We start from the raw sequence: 22,075 nt of genomic DNA, 5'->3' as shown, positions 1-22,075 counted from the left end.
CAAATAAACACATCTATTGGTGATTCTATCACTTTCAATTAGTGTCTGAGCGAAAGTTCGGTTTCGGTTGAGTTTCGGCAAAAAACGAGTTTCGGTTTAATTTCGGTTTCGGTAGCAAACCTGCCGAAACTACGACCGAAACCGAAACTGCATTCGGGAGTTCTCGCGCTGTGAACGGGCATGTTCGGCGCGTTGAATTTCATACCGGAGACGAAGACATTTTGCCGCGTCCACGTGCTTAATCATGTCGTGACTCGTGAATTAATTTGTGATTTACTTTGTTTTTTATTGCATAAATATTAAGTACCTTTTGTGATATTGTGTAACAACTTAAATAAGTAATTTTATGTTTAATACTTTTGAAAAACCATTAATAATATTCAAAAGAAAAACCTACACCTACTCAAATAAACACCTCACCTATTTTAAGCATTTTTGAAGTACAATTAATTTTTTTTATTAAATAAGGGGTTGTTATGTTGATTTGTTGATTATCAATCAATAAGTGAAAATGTCGAAGACTGCATAACGTTGTGATTTAAAGATGAAAAAATTAATTAACGTTTTCTTTATGTTTTCCTCAAAACATAATCCTTGTAAGGAAGTTCCGGTTTCGGCCAAAATTGAGACCGTTGCCGAAATTCGGTTTCGGTAGTAAAAACCAGTTTCGGTCCGATACTTCAATTATGGCACACCTCCAGGTAGTGTCTTAAGCACTCTACTATTTAATATATACATATTTAAATAATTTTGCTGATATTGTAATATACAGTGCAAATATAAATAGTCCCCCCTCAACTTTTTAATGGAACAAGATATCAAAGTCGGACAAAATAAAATATCATCCTTTTAAGTACTTTTTGATAATAAAGACAATAGTATTGCATCACTCTTCGCCGTGAGGGCGCTACCAACTTTTTTTAAGGGAGGCCTTGTGATAACTCATTTGATAGACATTTCAATTATCTATCCAATACTCTTTTATTGTTGGAAATCGAATTAGCCCATTTCCGAGCAATTAGCAGTTTTATATTCATTTCAAGAAACTGCAAACTAACTATGAATATACCACTTTAAAACAATATTCAAAACTCACTGCAGTTCCTTCCAATAAATATTCAAAATGTTCATCATCCACTCCCTGATAACAACTTAGTTTGTTTTTAAAAAATCCCTACATTATCCCTAGAAAAGTATCATTGCAAACACTTCTTTTTCTTTCACTAGTTCGGACTTCCATTGTCTACTATATAAAATGATTTGAAATCCCTGAAACAAGTAAAAAGGAATAATAAAAAAAAAGAATAGCTTTTTTTTATTTATTCCTTTTTACTTGTTTCAGGGATTTCAAATCATTTTATATAGTAGACAAAGGAAGTCCGAACTAGTGAAATTCATCACGAAACATTGTCAATCACCTTCAAACAAACCTCTTTTTCTACCCACGAGCTCTGAAATGATATTTACTTTCCCAAGAAACAATGTTTATAATAGGGAATACATATTACACTCTATAAACAACAATAAAATCATTTTTGTTTCTATCAAGTAGTAAAAAAACTGATGATACCCTTAAATTTTTGTGAGAATTGGTGAAATCCAAAGTTTACGTAACACAACCACAGTCTACTACAGAACTCATGATTAATGGTCCTGACGGAATTACCCCAAAAACATTCAATTATGAATTTGAAAATAAAACTGTTATCATCAGAAAGTGGATGGTGACCAATACAAACATTTACTGTAATGACCTGAAGTGAGTTCACGATACATTTTTTTCTTGAAATTATGTTATTTATCGTTAGTTTATATATCCTTGAAGCTAATATAAAAACTGTTTTCTTCATGAAGAAAACTGTTTACTTCATCTCCTGAAAACGTAAACTTGAAGAAACTCGCGTCGAGAAGAGTATTACAGTTCGGGTGTTTGGAAAAAGTGCTTGTTTTGCAATCCCTTTACCAGTTATCAAAATTGGCTTTCAATAACAATTTATAGTAAATTAAATTGAGATGGGACCATCACGTTTCAAACACTATACAAAAATTTCGTCACCAAATACCTATATATATATATATATATATATATATATATATATATATATATATATATATATATATATATATAAATATAAATTAACAAACTGGAAGTTCTCGCATCAGTAGATGCGGACATTATTAGTATTGTTGAACACTGGTGTGATATTGAAAATATTGAGTTCATGTCTATACCTGGTTATGAAATTGTATCCAAATTTTGTCGCTCAACTCATATACATGGGGGAACGGCAATTTATGTTAAATCATCCAATGTATCGCGGAGCCTAAATTTTGGGAAATGGTCCGAAGAAATCCATTGCGAATGCAGTGGGATAAAATTAGTTATAGAGGACAGAAAGATTTGTATACTTAGTATTTATAGATCTCCAAATGGTAACTTTGATACGTTTTTGAATAAATTATTTTGCATATTAGAGAATAGTGTAGGCTATGCTGATGATATCTTTGTGGCGACTTGAATGTCAATTACCTAGAAAATACTACTGAAAAGATCAAATTAGATGAACTACTACTCAATTTCAATTTACAAGTGACATCTTTGACTCCTACTAGAGTTTTTACCAACCAGTCAGGGAAAACTTCATCTACGAAAGTCGATTACATACTAACAAACGTTGAGAACATGTTTTGCAAATCTAATGTTTATGAAGGTAGTTTCAGTGATCACAAAGTATTCACAGTTACTTATAATATGCCATTAGAAAAATCTAAACTTATTGAACAATCTTATGTTATTTATAGAGATGTATCAGAGCATAACTTGAAACAACTCTCCTCGACATTGTCCAAAACCAGTTTTGATATAATATATAACAAAACTGATATAGATGAGAGCTTTCTGGCCTTCATGAATATTATAAGTGATGCTATCAATAAATGTTGTCCGACCAAAAAACACAAATCGTCCACTAGTAACAAACATAACTGAATAACTCCTGAAGTGAAACAGGCCAGTCTTGATTTAAAAAGTATGCATTGGTTATGTAAAAATATAGGCAACGAAGATTCTCGTGCTGCATACAAAAAAGCGAAGAAAGACTATGAATCATTAATAAAAGCTTCAAAGTTGAATTTTTACGAAAATGTAATTAAGAATTCTAACAATAAAAATAGAACAGTTTGGAACCTAGTTAACAAAGAAACGAACAGAAAACAAATCCAAAGAGATATTACTCTCAACTATAATAATGAAATAATCACAGACAGAGATCATGTTGCGAACATATTTGGGGACTATTTCTCTTCAGTAGTAGAAAATAGCTTAGCAGACCATTTTGGCGACAATAGATCATCCGTATGCACGGTTTCTGGAATTGAATCAAATACTTTTTTCTTTATGCCTGTTAACGAATGTGAAATTGACGCAGTAATTAACAATCTAAAAAATAAAAAAAGTACAGGAATTGATAATATATCAGTGAGAATTTTAAAAGAAATTAAGTTACACATTTCAAAACATTTAGCTTATTTGTTGAATCTATCAGCCACAAGTTGCAAATTCCCTTCAATTCTAAAAACAGCCATGATCATACCAGTTCATAAGAAGAACGATACATCGGATATTACAAACTATCGTCCCTTGGCCCTGCTAAGCATTTTCTCAAAAATTTTTGAAAAGGTTGTGAATGAGAGAATATTGAGATTTTTATCAAGGTTTAAGATCCTGCCCGATTCTCAACATGGTTTTTGCAAAGACAAGTCTGCTCAATCAGCTACTTGGAGATTCTTAGAAATCATATACGCTTCTTTAGATAGGGGTAAGCATGTTGCAGGAGTATTCTTCGATCTGTCACGAGCGTTCGATTGTTTAAATTTTAAATTCATCGAGAGCAAATTATATAATCTAGGATTTAGAGGGGACTTCCTAGAATGGATCATTGACTTTCTTACAGATCGTAGGATGTTCGTCAAGATTAAAGATATGAAATCAGACTATCACAATATATGTTCTGGAGTTCCTCAAGGCTCTGTGTTAGGTCCGCTGATCTTTCTATTGTTTGTAAATGATCTGCCTACTTATTTCACCAGTAATGAACATGCTCTCACTCTTTTCGCAGATGACACGTCTTTAGCTGTATCAGCAGAGAGTCAGGACTAATTAAAATCAAAAACAGAGGAATTAATATCACTGTTCTTAAATTGGTGTGAAAGGAACAATCTGATTGTAAACTTGACCAAAACAAAATATATCTATTTTAATTTAAAAAACGATCTGAAAAAGCAATCGCTTGCCTTACTAATCAATGGAATGACACTGGCATGCACAAGTTGTACAAAATTCCTTGGCGTTCATGTAGACAACTGTTTGAAGTGGTCTGACCATATCACAGTTGTTTGTAAAAAAAATCAATCAAGGGTATTATGCAATCTCAAGAATTAAGAATTGTATGCCTTTACGCGTCATTTTAGATGTATATTGCAGTCTGGTCTATAGCCATCTAAGTTATAATGTGATCCTATGGGGAAACAGTGTTGACAAAGATAGGGTTTTCATTGCTCAAAAAAAAGTTGTTAGGAAATTACTAGGCATCCCTTGGAGGGAATCATGCAAGACATTTTTCATTAGTCATCAAATTTTAACCTTTCCCTGCATCTATATCTTTAAAATACTTTTATATGTTCGCGAATGTATAACAGACTGTACTAAGAACTCATTCTATCATAGCTACCCAACTCGATATGCAGAGTTGAGCATTCCTAAACATAAAACTATAAAATTCGAACATTCTCCCAAATATATGGGAATAAAATTATTCAATCGGTTACCAGACCATTTCAAACAGATGAACACTGTAGCATTCAAAAAAGCAGTTAAAACATTGCTTCTTTCTAAGGCCTACTATAGTATTGGTGAATTTCTCTCGGACCATCTCGACTGAATGGGTTCGTGCGGCTTTGGCATGACATATTCAATTTTTATAACTACAATTGTTTTAATTTTTGTAATTCTGACTTATTTGTATAAATTTTTATTGTATTATTTTTATCTACTGATCTACAATTTTATCGTTTGATGTGATTTTTATGTGCTTAATACTGACCTATCCTATACGTTTGTCAACGTCTTTGAGGATGAATAAATATTATTATTATTATTATACATATTTCAATTTTTAAAACAATGTCTTTCAGTGAAACATTTTTTTTGTTCCAGTTACAATTGGGCTAAGGATGGGATGGTGTGAAACAATATGTCCCCCATAATCTAAAAAGTAATTCAAAATGTATTTTTGAAAATAATATATCACCAAAATTATATGTGTCCTGATATTTTACATGAAAAATATAAAAATTTGAAGCAGTTCAATTATCTATACAGGTTGGGGCACCCCATACGACACGGTCCCTATAAACCAAACCATAATATTTTTCGGGAATTTCTCCATTTCATTATATGTATATTGATTAAGGCTGCAGAATGAAATTATTTTGGCGTCTACAGGTTGGCTCAAAAAAGTGTAAATTTTCTAAGTTGTGTGATTTAAATAGAACCCCCTGTATTTCGTTACACTTCTGAATAGGTCAGGAAAAAATAATATGATTTCATATAAGGTACTACAAGGGTGGTCTGAAAAGTTTCCGACCTAACAAAGATACAAAATATTTTTTCGATTTTTTTTTTATTTTTCAACAATAGTCTCATTTAACTCTACACATTACTCTCAGCGATGCTCCACGAACGTGATTGCCTCTTCTCCGAGCACAATTTTTAGATAAGGTTACAAAAAGAAGTCGCTTGAGGCTAGATTTGGTGAGTAAGGTGGATGGTCAAGCAGCTCAAACCATAATTTGTGGATTTTCGCCATGGCAACCACTGAGATGTAAGACGGGGCATTGTCTTGGTGAAACAGGATTTTCTTTTCTTTTTCTGCAAATGTGTGGAGTAATGATTGTAGTGTATTCCTGTAAAAGTTCTTCCTTTTTAGGATAATCGATTAGAATAACTCCAAGACTATCCCAAAAAACAGTCGCCATCACTGAAAAAACAGTTTTTGTTTTTTTTTGGAGCTGGTTCTCCCTTTGCAGGCTATTGATTGGACTGTAATTTTACTTTGGGTGTATAATGTTGTATCCAAGTTTCATCTGCAGTAACTAATCAGCATCAAAACTCGTATTTATGGCGCCTAAACTGCGCCAGCAGGGCAATGGAAATGTTCGTTCAGAAACGTTTTTGTATAACGTGAGCAAACGCGGCACCCAACGCGTGGACAGCTTTCACATGCCTAAATATTGATTATACACGACAAACACGTTCTTTTGACATGTTCATAATCTCTGCTATCTCTCTCACTTTAATTCGTCGGGAGTCTAGCGCCATTTGGTGAATTTTGGCGATGTTTTCGTTGGTACTTGCCGTTTTTGGACGTCCCGAACGTTCATCCGTTGTCTGATATTTAGCGGCACATTTTCCAGAAGCTCAGGCAGATCATCTCGTGAAAAATGTAAAAAAAAATACCATTCAAGTTTCCATAAAAGGTCCTATAACTTGTATACATATAATTCCTCCCCACACGTTAACAGACCATCTATTCTAGTGATCCAGAGTGCGGAAAAAATGAAGATTCACATCACTACAATAATGAAAGTTGTGTTTGTTCACTGAGCCATTGTTATGAAAAGTAGATTATTCAGACATGGAATTCAAAATATGTTCATTTGGTCATTCCCACTAAACTTGTCCAGACCCCATAGACAAAACTTGATTCGTCGATGGAAGTCTATTTCATAAAATGCCTGGTGCATCTAAATACGGTACGGGTGAAATTTTTATTTTTTCATTACCCTAGAAATGCTCCATCTGCTTATCCCTGTATCTTTCTCAATCTCAACATTGACTCGTATGAGGGTTTTTTTTTACAGTGTCATCCCCAAAGCATGTACCATATGGGAAACTTATTTATTAAAGGTTTTTTGACAAAAAGTTATTCAAAAGTTTGTGCATCCCCTAAAACTAAACATGCACCAACAAAATACAGTATCACACACGTAATATACGAGGAGCCTTCAAATATTTGATTTTGTGACAAGAGTAAAGTAGGTACTCTTATTTTGAAAAATCTCGGGAAATGTTATTTAGAAAAGTTGTTCAGCATTGAAAAATACATCTAGCTTTGAAGTTATGGTCATCTAAGTGGAGTTTTATTTTTTTACCCATTTTTTTTAAATGGGGACTACGAAAAAAAAATTGCTAAAACGATAAATAGACGGCATCCTATATATGACGGTTCATTTTAAAAGCCTGTAATATTACAAATTACACAACTATGGTATTAACCACGGTCAATTGCTTTGAAAAGTAAATTAATTTTCAAAGTTTTTGGTGCAGTTATTTTTATTTTTACTTTTGTTAACACCGAAAATTAACCAAAATTATACAGTATTGCAACAAGAACTTAATATTCAATAATATCAAATCACAAAACATTAAAATAAAATAGGCATTTCGGAACAAACTCATTGATTTTCTGGAGATTCAACTTAAAACACTTATTTTGGACAAGAAAATGAATGACTTTGTTCAGAAATACCTATTTTATTTTGATATGATATTATTGAATATTAAGTTTTTGTTGCAATACTGTATAATTTTGAGTAATTTTCGGTGATAAAAAAAATAAAAATAACTTTGCACCAAAAACTTTGAAAATTAATTTACTTTTCAAAAAAATTGACCGTGGTCAACACGACAGTTATGTAATTTGTAATATTACAGGCTTTTAAAATGAACCGTCGTATACAGGATGTTTTCTATTTATCGTTTTAGCAAAAATTTGTTTTTCGTAGTCCCTATTTAAAAAAAAGTTGGTAAAAAAATAAAACTTCACTAAGATGGCCATGACTTCAAATTTAGATGTATTTTTCAATGCTTAACAACTTTTCTCAATAACATTTCCCGAGATTTTTCAAAATAAGAGTACTTTACTCTCGTCACAAAATCAAATATTTGAAGGCTCCTCGTAAATTACGTATGTTGTACTGTATTTTGTTGGTGCATGTTTAGTTTTAGGAGATGCACAAACTTTCATCAAGAATAACTTTCTGTCGAAAATCTCTCAATAAATATGTTTCCCATATGATGCATACTTTGGGGATGATCCTGTAATTGATCCCACAATAAGAAATTCATTTTACTCATTTCCAATGATAGGTTTTGGTCTATTTGTCTTTTCATAAGCTACACTTCCAGTCCAACGAAAATAATGTAGCAATTGTTTGAAAACCAATTTGTTTGGAAAATTCCTGTCTGGAAATTTTTGAACATACACCCTTGGCGCCTGCCATTCTCTAAATACTAACAATCGCTCAAATCGAATCTATATGCTCTTGAATGTGAAGTTTTCATTTTCAACAGTAATAATTCAGTGAATGTTTTGAATAACGTAAAACACAATAACTGTCAATAAGAATTATTTCAACAAGTTGAATAAATGTAGTTTCAAAGCTATCTTGATTCAAAGAATGTAATTAAGAACTATTATTTGAAAAATCCAGTATCTGAAGAACATATTTAGGTTAAGTATACGGAACCCCAAAATAAAATGAAAGATATTTAATTGAATTTCACATTGTTAAGACCAAAAAATACTGGGTGTTCTGTCTGAAATAACAAAGTTATCTTTGCCGAAATTATAAAAAAGTGGCAATGATTTTTAAACATTCTGTATAATATTGAGAAACGGGTTTTATCAAAATCGATAGCTTAAAACATCTTTTATGCTTGGTCAGAATTTGAAGAGATGATTTTTATACATTTTGATGTTATTCAGTTTCCAATTGTATTGAAAAAAATCAATAACTCGAGAAGGGTTACAAGGTACCTTATATGAAATCATATTATTTTTTCCTAAGGAGTCGTTCAAGTATTATGTAACGCATTTTGGGTGGAGGAGGGTCTTCTAAAACGTTACGATGCGTTACAGGGGCGGGAGGGGGGTTTGAACAACGTGTTACATAATATTGTTTTTTTATTTAATTCAAATATTGAACTAGGAAATTAAAGTCTCCCAAGTTAGCTATCCTTTTCGTTTTATGTTTTACAGGGAATCCGTCGACTGTACTGTATGTCACTTTTATTTTGTTACACTCGATTTATACTTGCTATCGTCCAACCCGTGTTAGGAATCACACTTTAAAAGGTAAGACCTCGTTAATCCTCAGCTAGCACAGTTTCTACTTCTGAGGGTTGTCGTTCGTAGGGGTACGACAGCTGGTTAACGAAAAAACAGATTTTAAACAGACAGATCCCAATTGACAAACTTTTCTTTCCCACTTTATTAGAATTCCTCGACTGTATTGTACGTTATTCTTATTTTTAGTTGTCAATATTCCATAAACTACACTTTACGATTTGATCTCCACAAACTTTATTTGAGAAATGTATCTCAAGTTTTGCTACCACAGTAGCTTCTTCAAAAGTGATCTGAATTCAAATCACTGTTGAAGAAGCTACTGTGTTAGCGAAACATGTCGTAATATATTTCTCAAATAAAGTTTGTGGAGATCAAATCATAAGGTATAGTTTATGAAATTACTATGGATCTTCATCAAGTAATGGCCGAATCAATCAGAAAATTATCAATATTCAAGTGTTTTAAATGTGTAATACGGAGAAGCATATTGGAGTTATAGTATAATTCCATAATAGTAGGCACTGAATCATCAGAAATATTATTGCATTAAAACGAAGAGTTTGTTGTCGAAGTTGTGATTATCTATATTTCATATCATTTTCTCTCATCTGTTCAGTATAATTTCCGTTCGCTACTGTAGGAGACAGATCAAGGCAAAAACGTTAGTCATTTCTAAGAATTCAGTGCCTATTTTAGAATTGCAGTATAGTGTTGTTAAAGTGAGTTCATACTGTTTTGTCCTCAAAAGAGGGAGATTTGCTTCAAAAGTGTAACAAAAAACAAAACTTTGATGTCGCACTTTTTTTGAGCCACCCTGTAGACTCCAAAATAATTTTCTTCTGCAGCCTTAATCAATATACATATGATGAAATTCTTGAAAACACTCAATGGTTTGGTTTACAGGGGCCGTGTCATATGGGGTTGCCCCACCCTGTATATAGAATCTCGATTCATATTTTCAAATACAGAAAAAACATCTGAACAATTATTTATATGACACAAGATACAAAAAATAATTCAACTTTGAAGAATAAATTTAATGAGAAAGTATATGATGTATTGTCAGATCAGATCAGATCATATCAACAACACCAAATCTTTTTATTTCTATAAAAATAAAATAAAAAAATTATTACTTAAATGAAATGAATAAAAACACTTTTGTCTAAATACCGCTGGTATATTTCATTTATACCAGTGGTATTTGGACAAAAGTTTTTTTCTTCATTTCATTTAAGTGATCATTAATTACCATAAAGTAAACAAGTCATCAATCACACATAAAAAAAATATTAAATTATAAGTGAGCAAATCCAAGAATTCTGACTCAAGATTCGCTTTCAGAGGATCAGATTACTAAAAAATACTCATATTGAATTCAACCTAAACTATGCAGACACCTGACGTGATAGGGTACTTTTGTTTAAGAGAGCTAAGTTGGCATCTAAAAATTATCAAAAATTACATGCTAGTAATTAATCAATATGTCATTAATTAATGATCACAATTGAGATTTTTCTAAAAATTTAACCACGATATCCTCTTTTGACACGTAATCACTAATTGTATTTGAGTACCTATCCATATATTTTCCACACTTTTCGAAATATTCTAATCCCTCTCGCAAAACTTCGTAGCTGGAACATTTAACATTGTTTGTCAAACAAAACTTAATCCATTTCATTTCGATCAAATTACTTATGAAGTACTTTGACTCTAACCTGAAAAAAAATTAACAGTTTCAAGGTCGCATCCATACAATAGTTGTTATGCCCGGAATCTAAAGACAAATATAAAAAATAAATGACTATCAAAAGAAGGAAACCAATTGCTCACCTCTGTTCTTGTAGGGTTGCTTGAATTTCAGTCAGACGAACTATTGACCTCGCTGATTTAAGTTCTGCTGAAACTTTGGAACACTGTATACTGCCCATTATATGAGCTTCATCTGCTAATTTCTGAGCCTGAAATTAAAGAATATTTTGACACAATTTGGTTGAGGAAATGAACAAAGAAAATTAGATAGAACAAGGTGAGTAAAATTATTCAAATTTGAAACTCATAAAAGGAAAACCATTGTATAGGTTAGGTTAGGTTAAAAGTAAGTAGGTATATTCGATCCTCCACTGCAACCCGCAAGGGCTTATTGTGGGTCACACCTATTCACACTCGACCAAATAAAGCCAGCTTCTTAACGATGCTGATTAATTCATATGGTGAGTAATCTTTCAGGTCAAATGATAAGAATGTGACTCTGCCAAACTCTGAAACCTGATTCGGTCCGCAGCGGGGCAGGTACAAAGTATGTATCATTTTCCAGAGGCAACACACAATGTCTTTCGACTGTTCAAGTCTTTGCATATTGATTCATTGGACAGTGACCTATGAGAAGGCCTATTAGACATCGTAGTTCATCCATACGCTAGTCCAACAAGTGTTTGAGTTCAAGCTTCGAAGGGTGAATGAACGCTTTGGAGTGAGCCAATTCTGGAATATTTTGTCAAAAGTTCATAAATATTTTTGCCATTTAGGTGTTCAATGTTTGTTTAGCAGAGCCTAAAGTGATGCCAATGACAGGTTCTGGTTCCATGAAGCTGCTTGCAGCACCCTCCTCCACAAGGGAGTCAGTAGCCTCATTGCCTTCCAGACCAGTATGGCCAGGAATCCAGACCAGATATAATCAAACTTCCGATTGTTGCACTGAAAAAATAAGAATGGACACATTGTCATCTTTAAAATCTAAACTTCAAGGTCAACAATTGATGTTTACTTAAGGTAATACTAAGAGCGAAGATGTCCTGAAATCAAGTTTTATTATTGCATTAGAAATAGCGAAGAGATATGGTGATTTCATCAAAGACTGTATGTTGTTGTGTTTTTAAGAAAGAGATTCTTAAATTCGACCTCAACCTTCGAGAAATCAACCAATTTTCAAAGGAGAGAAAAAAGTTAACGCTCCCAAACGCCATGGATTTTTATTCTATTCTATTCTATTTTGCTATCGCAAAAGGAAGTATGTTGCGGATAGGAGAGAAAGAAATTTTGTTTTATTTGTTTTTTAAATTTCTTTTAGACCTTGTAGATATATGTTTGAAGGTGGTTGACAATGTTTCATGGTGCATAGAACAAAATTGCTTTGAAATAACATGACTTATTTTACAATATAAATATATATATATATATATATATATATATATATATATATATATATATATACGGGGTGTTCCTAAACATCGTAGTTCTTTGGCTTATTTCATAATTAAAAGTTCATATAAACATAGGTCCGTAAACGCTTCGTTACCGATTTACAGGGTGTTGAAATTACAAGATTTTTCTTGTTATTTCTTTGGAGCTCCTGCAGTTTTCGAGATATTGAGCTCAAATTTGGAATCTAGATTGCGTTATAGGGCATACATTAGTGGGTTTTGTCAGATGGTTGTTGATTCTACAAGATGATATTTTTTCAGGAGTCAAGTTCCATTTTCTCCCCCTGTACTTTTTTACTGTGCGCCGCTGGTAGATTCTAAAATACAAAATGAATTTTCCGTTTATTTGGAAACTTTTTTTGTTTAGAAACTCTTTTCGTTTCTGCGACCGTTATCGAGAAAAAAATTAAAGATTTTTTGTAGAAATGATTTATTTTACAATACAAAAACCTAAATAATAACAATTAAACTGCATTATAACAAATGTTGAAAGTGACCCCCTCCTACCCTTATACATGCGTCCGCTCTTCTTCTCATTGATGCCCGTACTCTTGCGAAGACTCCCGGAGTATTTCTTACAGTTTTAAATGCATTTATTATCCGATTTCGTAAGTCATCCACGTTATTCACTGGTGTTGTATACACTAGAGATTTGAGATATCCCCATAGGAAAAAATCTAGACTATTTAAATCAGGCGACCTAGGGGGCCATGATTGAGGTCCACCCCGTCTATCCACTTATTCTCATACACTCCGTTTAAATACATCCTAGCCAAAATAGAAAAATGTGCTGGGATTTCAATTCAGTAGTATGGAACATGTTTTTTTTTTCTGTAATATAACGAACTGATAGCGATGAGTTTAGTGTATAGTTGATAAAAACAAAATAAATATAATGACCAACAAAAAATAAAATGTCACGAGGATTTCTCCTACAGATAATTTAAGCAATGTTGATGGATACGAGGTTTTAATATTAGCTATAAAACACAAAAAATAACAACTTTCAGTAGAAAAAACTGTATTATTCCTTAGTATATAACAAATCTTACAAACTATGAATGTGGAAGCTCATCGTAAAATTTGTGGCAGTCAGTTGGAATTACCTTTTTCAGCTCTTGGAGGTGATTGAATTTTTCCCCTGATATTTTCAATTTTTGAAAATAAAGCTGTGGCAATTCAACAGTAAAATTTGTAACGAGTTTACAAGGTACATTACAAAATATATTCAAATTAAGTGTGGAGGTTCAGCAAGCATATGAATGAATTTTTCAACATTTGAAAGTCAAATTAACAAAAATATGTGATTTTTGTTACCTGTTTTTCTATAATTTCAGCAGGCCAACCCCTGACATGATTCACCAGATCGTCCCTATAATGATTTGCTAAAGAAGGTGTTATCGTTGGCCCCTGTGGTCGTAAGGCTTGTAAAGAACTAGAAACACCCTGAAGAGTTTGTAAACTTCCTGGAGGACTACTAGCAGGTACTGCCACAGCTGTGAAATGATTACTATTAATATATCACTAGGATGTTCATATCAAGAGAATGTTCACACTTTCTATAACTGTTAAAAAATACATAGCTATTATAATGAAGTATAGTAAAAATAAAATATAAATCACGTTGCAAATAATATTGTACAAAAAATTACAGAAAATGACAATATGATGATTAAAGTATTTGCGGCCGAGGTTTTCAGTGTCACAATTTTATATTCGGGTTTGAAGGCCGTCGATTTTTGGATTTTTTTCTTGACGTTTCGCTATCGCGAGTGGCTAGCTTCTTCAGAGGTTCATACATACATTGGAGATAAACTAAAGATGTATGAACATACCTCGAAGATAAACTCAGGATGTATTAATCTCTGAAGAAGCTAGCCACTCACGCCAGCGAAACGTCAGGAAGAAATTCCAAAAATCGAGGGCCTTCAAACCCAAATAAAAATAGTGACACTGATTACCAAGAATAAAAGACGTACATCATACTGTATGACTGACATCAAGCATCCATTAGAAGTTTGAGATGAAGGAGAGGAGTTATCAAAAATATTTCATATAAAAGTTTTAGATACCAGTGCACTTTTAAAATATCAAGTATCTAGCGGTCCTATCGGTTTTATATAGATAGCTCTTCTTCTATTTTGCAAAAAAAAAATCTTCATATTTCAACCAATTCACACAAACGTTAATTAATTATACACAAAAACCTCCCGTTTGCTAATGGAAACCATATGAAAAAATGTTTTCTATCGCGATTACACTGACGCAGCAGAATATATCAAGACAATATATCACACACAGTAGAAATGAAATAGCATATTCGAATTTCGTCACATAATAACTTAAAAAATATAGGACTGTATTGTATTTTATAACACCGAAAATGGATCTATTCATCCGTTCCCATTTTCAATGAAGTCTCATTTGAAAAGTCTCATTTATTATAAAGATGAATTGTCCGTCCTGACCTGATTATATGCGGTTCGGATAAGCAATAAATATATATATATATATATATATATATATATATATATATATATATATATATATATATATATATTATATATATATATATATATATATTATATATATATATATATATATATATATATTATATATATATATATATATATATATATATATATATATATATATATTATATATATATATATATATATATTATATATATATATATATATATATATATATATATATATATATATATATATATATATATATATATATATATATATATATATTATATATTATATATATATATATATATATATTATATATATATATATATATATATATATATATATATATATATTATATATATATATATATATATATATTATTATATATATTATATATATATATATATATATATATATATATATATATATATATATATATATATATATATATATATATATTATATATATATATATATATATATATATATATATATATATTATATATATATATATATATATATTATATATATATATATATATATATATATATATATATATTATATATATATATATATATATATATATATATATGATGAATAATAATATAAGCCAACACATTGATCTCTAAATCTTCAGTTCTAACAGATCTCGTATGATGACGATGCTTTATAGTAGAAGGAAATGACCCAGTTCGCAATTTTTCTACAACTCTCGAAAAAGTCATTCGTGACGGAATGGGTCTGTCTGGAAAACATTCTTGGTATAGACATTGTGCTTGACGGCAGTTTTTCTGACATTCCCTAAAAATTAATAACATATCAATGCAATCACTTGGACTAAACGCGAAAGGCATACTGGAGTTTTCGCACAAAGAACACAGTTACTGTTTTGCAAAGAATCCCTGAATCGAACTGACAAGTAGATACAATTCAACAACATTTGTTACTATGGCATCAACAAGCATAAGCTACTTGATGAAATTGTGCAATATAAAGCAATTCACCCTCAAGTTAGTCACATTCTCAAGAATTTCAATATTATATTCAACTGATATCGATATCGTATCGTAGAGGTGAGAATAATGGTTTGTATTCAGTAGTAGTCTAGTTCAATTTAATAAAAGATATAGACTGAATTCGTGTACGAGTAAATAAGTTTTTTTAAACTTTATATTTAAGGAAAAGTGCAATAACTCAACAACGCCGTAACCGAATTTCAAAAACCAAACATGAAATGATATCAGAATTTAACGTAGCATCTGAATATGTAATGATATACGGGGCGTTCTATTTTAGTCTGTAGCACCTACACCAAACACCCTGTATATTTAAAAATTATATCAAAATATAGCTCTCATGAACTCCTAAAACTTTTGTATGAAACATTTTTGTGTATCTCCTCCAACAAACCAGATATTGCTTGTCACATAAAATGTGGGACACCCGGTATATATATATATATATATATATATATATATATATATATATATATATATATATATATATATCATCAAAAGTTGAAATATAATTGTGAATTTGACTTAAATTTTGTATTTTTGATTTTTTGTTTAAATTATTATTATGAAATGAAATGTTGAAATTTTAGTATTTTGATAATCCATAACATGATCTGAAAAGATAACATGTTCAGCTAGTCCACAGGAACGTTTGTTTAGTCTGCAGTCACTTTTATGTGAAGTGATTCTTCCTGATAGATTACGACTGGTCTCACCAATGTAAATTGAATTACAAGAAGAACATGGAATACTATATATAACATTAGATTTTTCTTTGTTGTTGACTTTTCGTTTTTATGTTTGGATTTATGTGCCTTTTTTTATATTTTATACTAACTTTGGTGAGTCTTTTGTAACATATCTATTACTGTATAATATTCGCATGATCTTTATTTTGTAGATATTCTTGTTAAAGGAAAAAAATATATTTCCGAAAGCTTGAATAACAAAAAATAGTGTTTCCATAGCCCGCAGATATTTTTATATTGACTTTTTTATCTTTTTTATGTTTGTGTGACCTATTGAATCAGCGCGTATTTTATGATGATGTTATGTTTTTTCTTGTCTAATGTGATTGTGAAGGAAAACTGATTCAATAAATGTTTGAATAAATAATAAATTTGACGGGTAGATACCCTAACACAATAAAAATTTGAACTTTTTCGTTTTGGAAATTTTTGTATTGCCGCAATCCTTCTTCCAAGGCTTATTTCTCCCTAATCAATTATAATTCGTGATATTTTTTTAGATTATTTATTTATCAGATGATTTGAAAAAGTGTGTGATAATAAGGGACCTAAAATATATAAATATTAGATTGTTTCAAAGTTTTGTCATTTTTAATGTGATGTGTTTTTGTAGCTTCATATCTCAATAAATATTTATTCTACTGTGTCGATAGAGAATGTTGTTCTTCTTTGCTTTTGAGCAACCAAAACAATCCTTTTTTATTATTACACGCTTTATATTAGCTTCACCTGTATGTATATACGTATGTTCGTAACTCTCAAGCTCGGGATCTGTATTCAACAGAATTATCGACATTATTGCTTGATCTATTCGCGGTCAGATGGCGCTGTACGTAACCTCCTTGATATATCGACATTATTGCTTGATCATTCGCGGGCAGGTGGCTCTGTACGTAACTTCCTTGATATAAATCGAACTCGCACATGTATTTCTTCATTTGAGAAAAGTATTTTTTTATCAACACGCGCGCCTGCTACCTTATTTGTAACCCTGCTTTGCGCACCTGCTGCCTTGGGCTAGGTAGCAGATTTTCAGGCTCCCTCTCCGAAATCGGAAAATATCAATGGTTATTTTTGTAAACAATATACGACTGATTGATCTCAAAGTTTAGATAAAATAAATATAGTGTAAAAAGACTAAAAAACACGCTTTTATAGCATACGAAACTATAAAATGAAAAATAAATATAGTTTAAAAAAGTAAAAACACGCTTTTAAAGAACATCAAAGTAAAAAGTTAAAAGTATTTTTTTTAATAACCTTAAAACAATGACAATCGAAAAATACTAGTATTATTGTGAAAAAAGCGTGAGCGCTTCGTGCCATATTTTTTGTATGGCAAGCGCCCGTCGTTTTAAGCTTATTTTTAAAAAAAATTATGTGTGCTGAAAAGTGGATCCTCAAAGACGTGAGACTTTTTAATGTTTCTGAAACTGAAGAAAGCATTGAAAAGACACAGATTTGATACAATGGAAGTTGTTAAGGAAAAAGCTGTGGAGACCATGAACGTGCTTTCAGAAAGAAATCTGGTAGAAAATATATTTTTCCGTTAACCAGTTGTCACTCCCCTGCAAATTTCAACTTTCAAAAGTCGAAATTTGTCCGTGTTAGGAACTAACTAGGTCCTACCTTTCAACTCGTGATTCCTAGCATGGAAAGTCCTGAAACAATGTTGTGAAGAGTGGACAATTGCATTGGAAAAAAGTAGGGTTAGTGGAGATTGGTACATTAGGGGATAAGGTGAAAGTTGTATAGAAATAATAAGTGAAGAGTTACACCAAGAATCCAGTTATTTTCCAGCTAAACCTCAATCAGGAAAATATTGCTTGAAAAATTGGAACAATATAGCATTGCATGTAAAGTGCTGCGGTGGGTAAAAGGGTGAGAATGATCTCTAGTTGTTCATAAAAAAGGGGTGAAAAACAATTTTTAAATGAAAGGAGTGGTTTTAACCACATGTAACAACAAACAAATGTTTTTGTGAGGTCACATAATGCGACATCTTTTATAATCTGTTGAAAATCTGTTAAAAGGAAAATCTGGAAAAGGGATGTATGGCCGGTCGGAGCCATTGTGTCCAAGATTTTATGGAAGAGGAGGGTACCGCCACCAGAGGACCCTCAAATTTAAGAAGCAACACCACCACAACCAGTAAAAAGATTGATATCAAGGTATACTACCAAAATGTCCGAGGACTGAGAACCAAGGTCCACGAGTTCTACACCAGTGTATTAGCTGAGGACTACGATGTGATTGTGATAACTGAGTCTTGGCTCACCGCAGGATTCCATGATTCCGAGCTCTTTGACCGTAGGTATAATGTTATAAGGCGGGACCGAGACAATAACAAGACCAGAGGTGGTGGTCTTGTTGTGGCAGCCAAGAAAAGCCTACCAATGGAACTCATTGATTTCAATTCCAACTGTGATATTGAGTGCCTTTCTTTAAAATTAAAAATCAAAAAAACTGTTATTTGTTTGTATTGTTTGTATGTACCGCCCAATACCAGTAATGCAACCTTTTTGGTTGGTTTGGTTTGGTTAGAGGAGAAAGTCTGCAGCAATGCTAATGTTTTATTGATAGGAGATTTTAATATCCCTGGTTATACAACCAACGGCTGTGAGAAAAGTAAGTCTTTAAACCACTTCCTAAATATGTGCAATTTTAAAGAGAGTAATACTGTGATTAACTCCATGACTAGGAAATTAGATTTAGTGATAGGCAATATTGATATTTCTGATTTGTGTAGATGTGATAGTCCCTTGGTCTTGGAGGATTTCTATCATCCTGCTTTAAATTTTTTAATACAAATTAAAGTAAATCCAACACATAATAATAACATTCAGACATCTCACACTTATGACTATTCAAGGGGGGATTTTCGTTTGTTGTATGATCTAATTAGGTGTATAAATTGGGATGATTTGTCACTTAGTGGGGATATCAACGACGCACTTGAGGTCTTTTACGAAAAATTGATTTCTTGCAATGATGTGGCTATACCAAAAAAACTAGTTAGGTGTGGACAATATTCCTCCATACATTTATAAGGGATGTATCGACTTTCTTGTACAACCTCTAACTTATCTATTTAATGAATCTCTTAAATGTAAAGTGTTTCCTTCTGCTTTAAAAATGTCAATTGTTACACCAATTTTTAAATCTGGTGACAAAAATCAAGTTAAAAACTACAGGCCAATAAGTATTATGAATACATTGGCTAAAATTTTCAAAACAATCATCTATGATGACATCTACACTCATTTTAAATTTAAATTTGCAGAACAACAACACGGTTTTCTCCCAGATCAATCTACAGCTACGAACCTTTTTTTATTCACTCAATCTGCTGCTGAAGCTATCAATAAAAAGGAGCAACTTGATTCAATTATGACTGATTGTGCAAAGGCATTTGATAAAGTTAATCATAACATACTATTAAAGAAACTTGGTGATTTTGGATTTTCTGAGGCAGCTCTGCAATTTATAAAATCTTATTTGCTTGACAGATATCAGCAAGTCAGAGTGGGGCAGTCAATATCTGACAGGTTTTCTGTAACATCTGGGGTGCCACAGGGTAGTAACTTGGGCCCACTTCTTTTCATAATTTTCATCAATGACCTAGCTCACTGCATTTTACACTCATTTTGCCTTATATTCGCAGATGATTTTAAGCTGTTTAAGCTAATAACGTGCCTAGAAGACTGCATGAAATTGCAGGAAGATCTTGATTCGGTTTGCAGGTGGTTTGAAAGTAACAAAATGTTCTTGAATATTGATAAGTGCTCAGTTATAACATTCACAAGGAAAATTAACTGTATTTCTGCTTCTTACAAAGTAGAAAATGTTCCACTTATGCGTAAGTCTGAGTGTAAGGACTTAGGTGTTTATTTTCAAAGTAACCTCAAATTCAACACTCACTATGAATATACTGTCAACAAAGCCTGTAAGATTCTTGGTTTTGTTATTAGAAATACAAAAAACTTTAGAGATGTTGGGTGTATTGTAAAGTTATTTAATGCTCTAGTTAGACCTCATTTTGAGTATGCTTTTGTTATTTGGTCACCGCAGGGAGAGACCAACGCAGATTTGATTGAAAAAGTTCAAAAAAGATTTCTTAGATATCTTTATGTCAAAATTTATGGCTGCTATCCCATTATGGTGTCTTACAGAAGCATGCTCAAGGAATTTAACATTGTTACTTTACAGAGCAGACGTGCATTACAGGATGTTCTTTTTGTATACTATATAATTAATAATGTAAAGTACAAGGGATCATCTCTGGTCAACTTTGTAAAATTGTTGGTGCCTAAGGTAAACCTGAGTAGACAGGACAAGAGAATATTCTTCATCGGCCTTTCTGATAACTCGCCAATCACCCGTATGCTAAATCATTGCAACATTTTAACTGAAAATAGCACCGTGGATCTTTTTACTAAAACAAATGCCAAAGAGATAAGGGCCTACTTTTTCTCACAGCCGGATTAATTTCTAGGTATTGGGTAACTTAATTTATAGGTACTTGTATACATTTTAAAAATTGTGACAATTTATTTGATTTCTTTTTTGTTTCCTTTTATTATATTTACTGTTTTGTTTTATTTTAGTTAGTAGTTCTTAAGCTTATTTTGTTATTGTAGTTTTATCTCTCTTACTTTTAATTACAATTCAATATTGTGTTTGTAGGAGTAAAAAGTAAAAGTAAAAAAGTAAAAGTAAAAGTAAAATGATTTTCTGTTAAACACCTGTAAAACCCCCCTACGAACATCAACCCTCACAAGTCAGAAGGTTTTGCCTTTTATCGTGTGATTCCCAACACGAGTTGGATTATAGGAAGTGAAAATCAATTGTCCGGCATCTGGGCTCAAACTACCGTTTCACACAGTAGTTGATTGTAATTATTGGAGCAAACCACTCGCGCCAACCCAACCGGCTACCATCCTGCCATATATTCATAATATTTTATATAATATAAATTTGATCACAATGTGAACAAGGAATAAAGTATAATACTTCAGATCGACATATTATTGAGTTTCATTTTTACTCATACATCCAGATTGCCGCCTTCGTCAACTTCATCCAATCCCGAGCACACAATTTCCATGCTGACGGAATTAATCGACTTGTGTTACATAAGAAAAAGTGCACAGTTGTAAATGAAGCTTATTTTGATTAAATAGAATAATTATTCACTGACATATTACAGTTCGAAGTAGACTCATGACAACGGACAAATCTCTTAAAACAACGTAATGTATATTTAACGAAATATATTGCTCATCTGGACATTTCTTGAATTTTTATAGGAATCAACACATTCAAAATTGAATATAAAAAGTCAAATATGGGTTGGATATTTCAAGATGAACTTATTCTCTCAGTGTTTTCAACTTTTTCAATTCCAAAATCATGAAATGCTTTTTTCGACATTGCT

General features: G+C 31.8%; 1 protein-coding gene across 3 annotated transcripts in view; it reads right to left on the bottom strand.

Annotated features, from left to right (window-relative positions):
• Positions 1–22,075, bottom strand: part of wcy (WW domain-containing adapter protein with coiled-coil wacky) — a 55,605-nt gene that overhangs the window by 1,871 nt on the left and 31,659 nt on the right. For 2 of the 3 annotated variants that reach the window (XM_074175797.1, XM_074175798.1), the window contains 3 exons: positions 13,715–13,893; positions 11,028–11,155; positions 10,769–10,912 (listed from right to left, as the gene is read on the bottom strand). In XM_074175797.1, the coding sequence (XP_074031898.1) occupies positions 10,769–10,912; positions 11,028–11,155; positions 13,715–13,893 (451 nt within the window). The remainder of the gene's footprint in view (positions 1–10,768; positions 10,913–11,027; positions 11,156–13,714; positions 13,894–22,075) is intronic. The other variant, XM_023164721.2, reaches the window with a different exon arrangement.

The sequence above is a fragment of the Leptinotarsa decemlineata genome, unplaced genomic scaffold (assembly GCF_025532065.1).
Source record: "Leptinotarsa decemlineata unplaced genomic scaffold, Ldec_3_MD MMD2_tig00001344_RagTag_RagTag, whole genome shotgun sequence".
In the NCBI taxonomy this organism is placed as follows: Eukaryota; Metazoa; Arthropoda; class Insecta; order Coleoptera; family Chrysomelidae; genus Leptinotarsa; species Leptinotarsa decemlineata.
The sequence above is the reverse complement of the archived record's forward strand: the minus strand, read 5'-3'. Positions and strand labels throughout refer to the sequence as shown.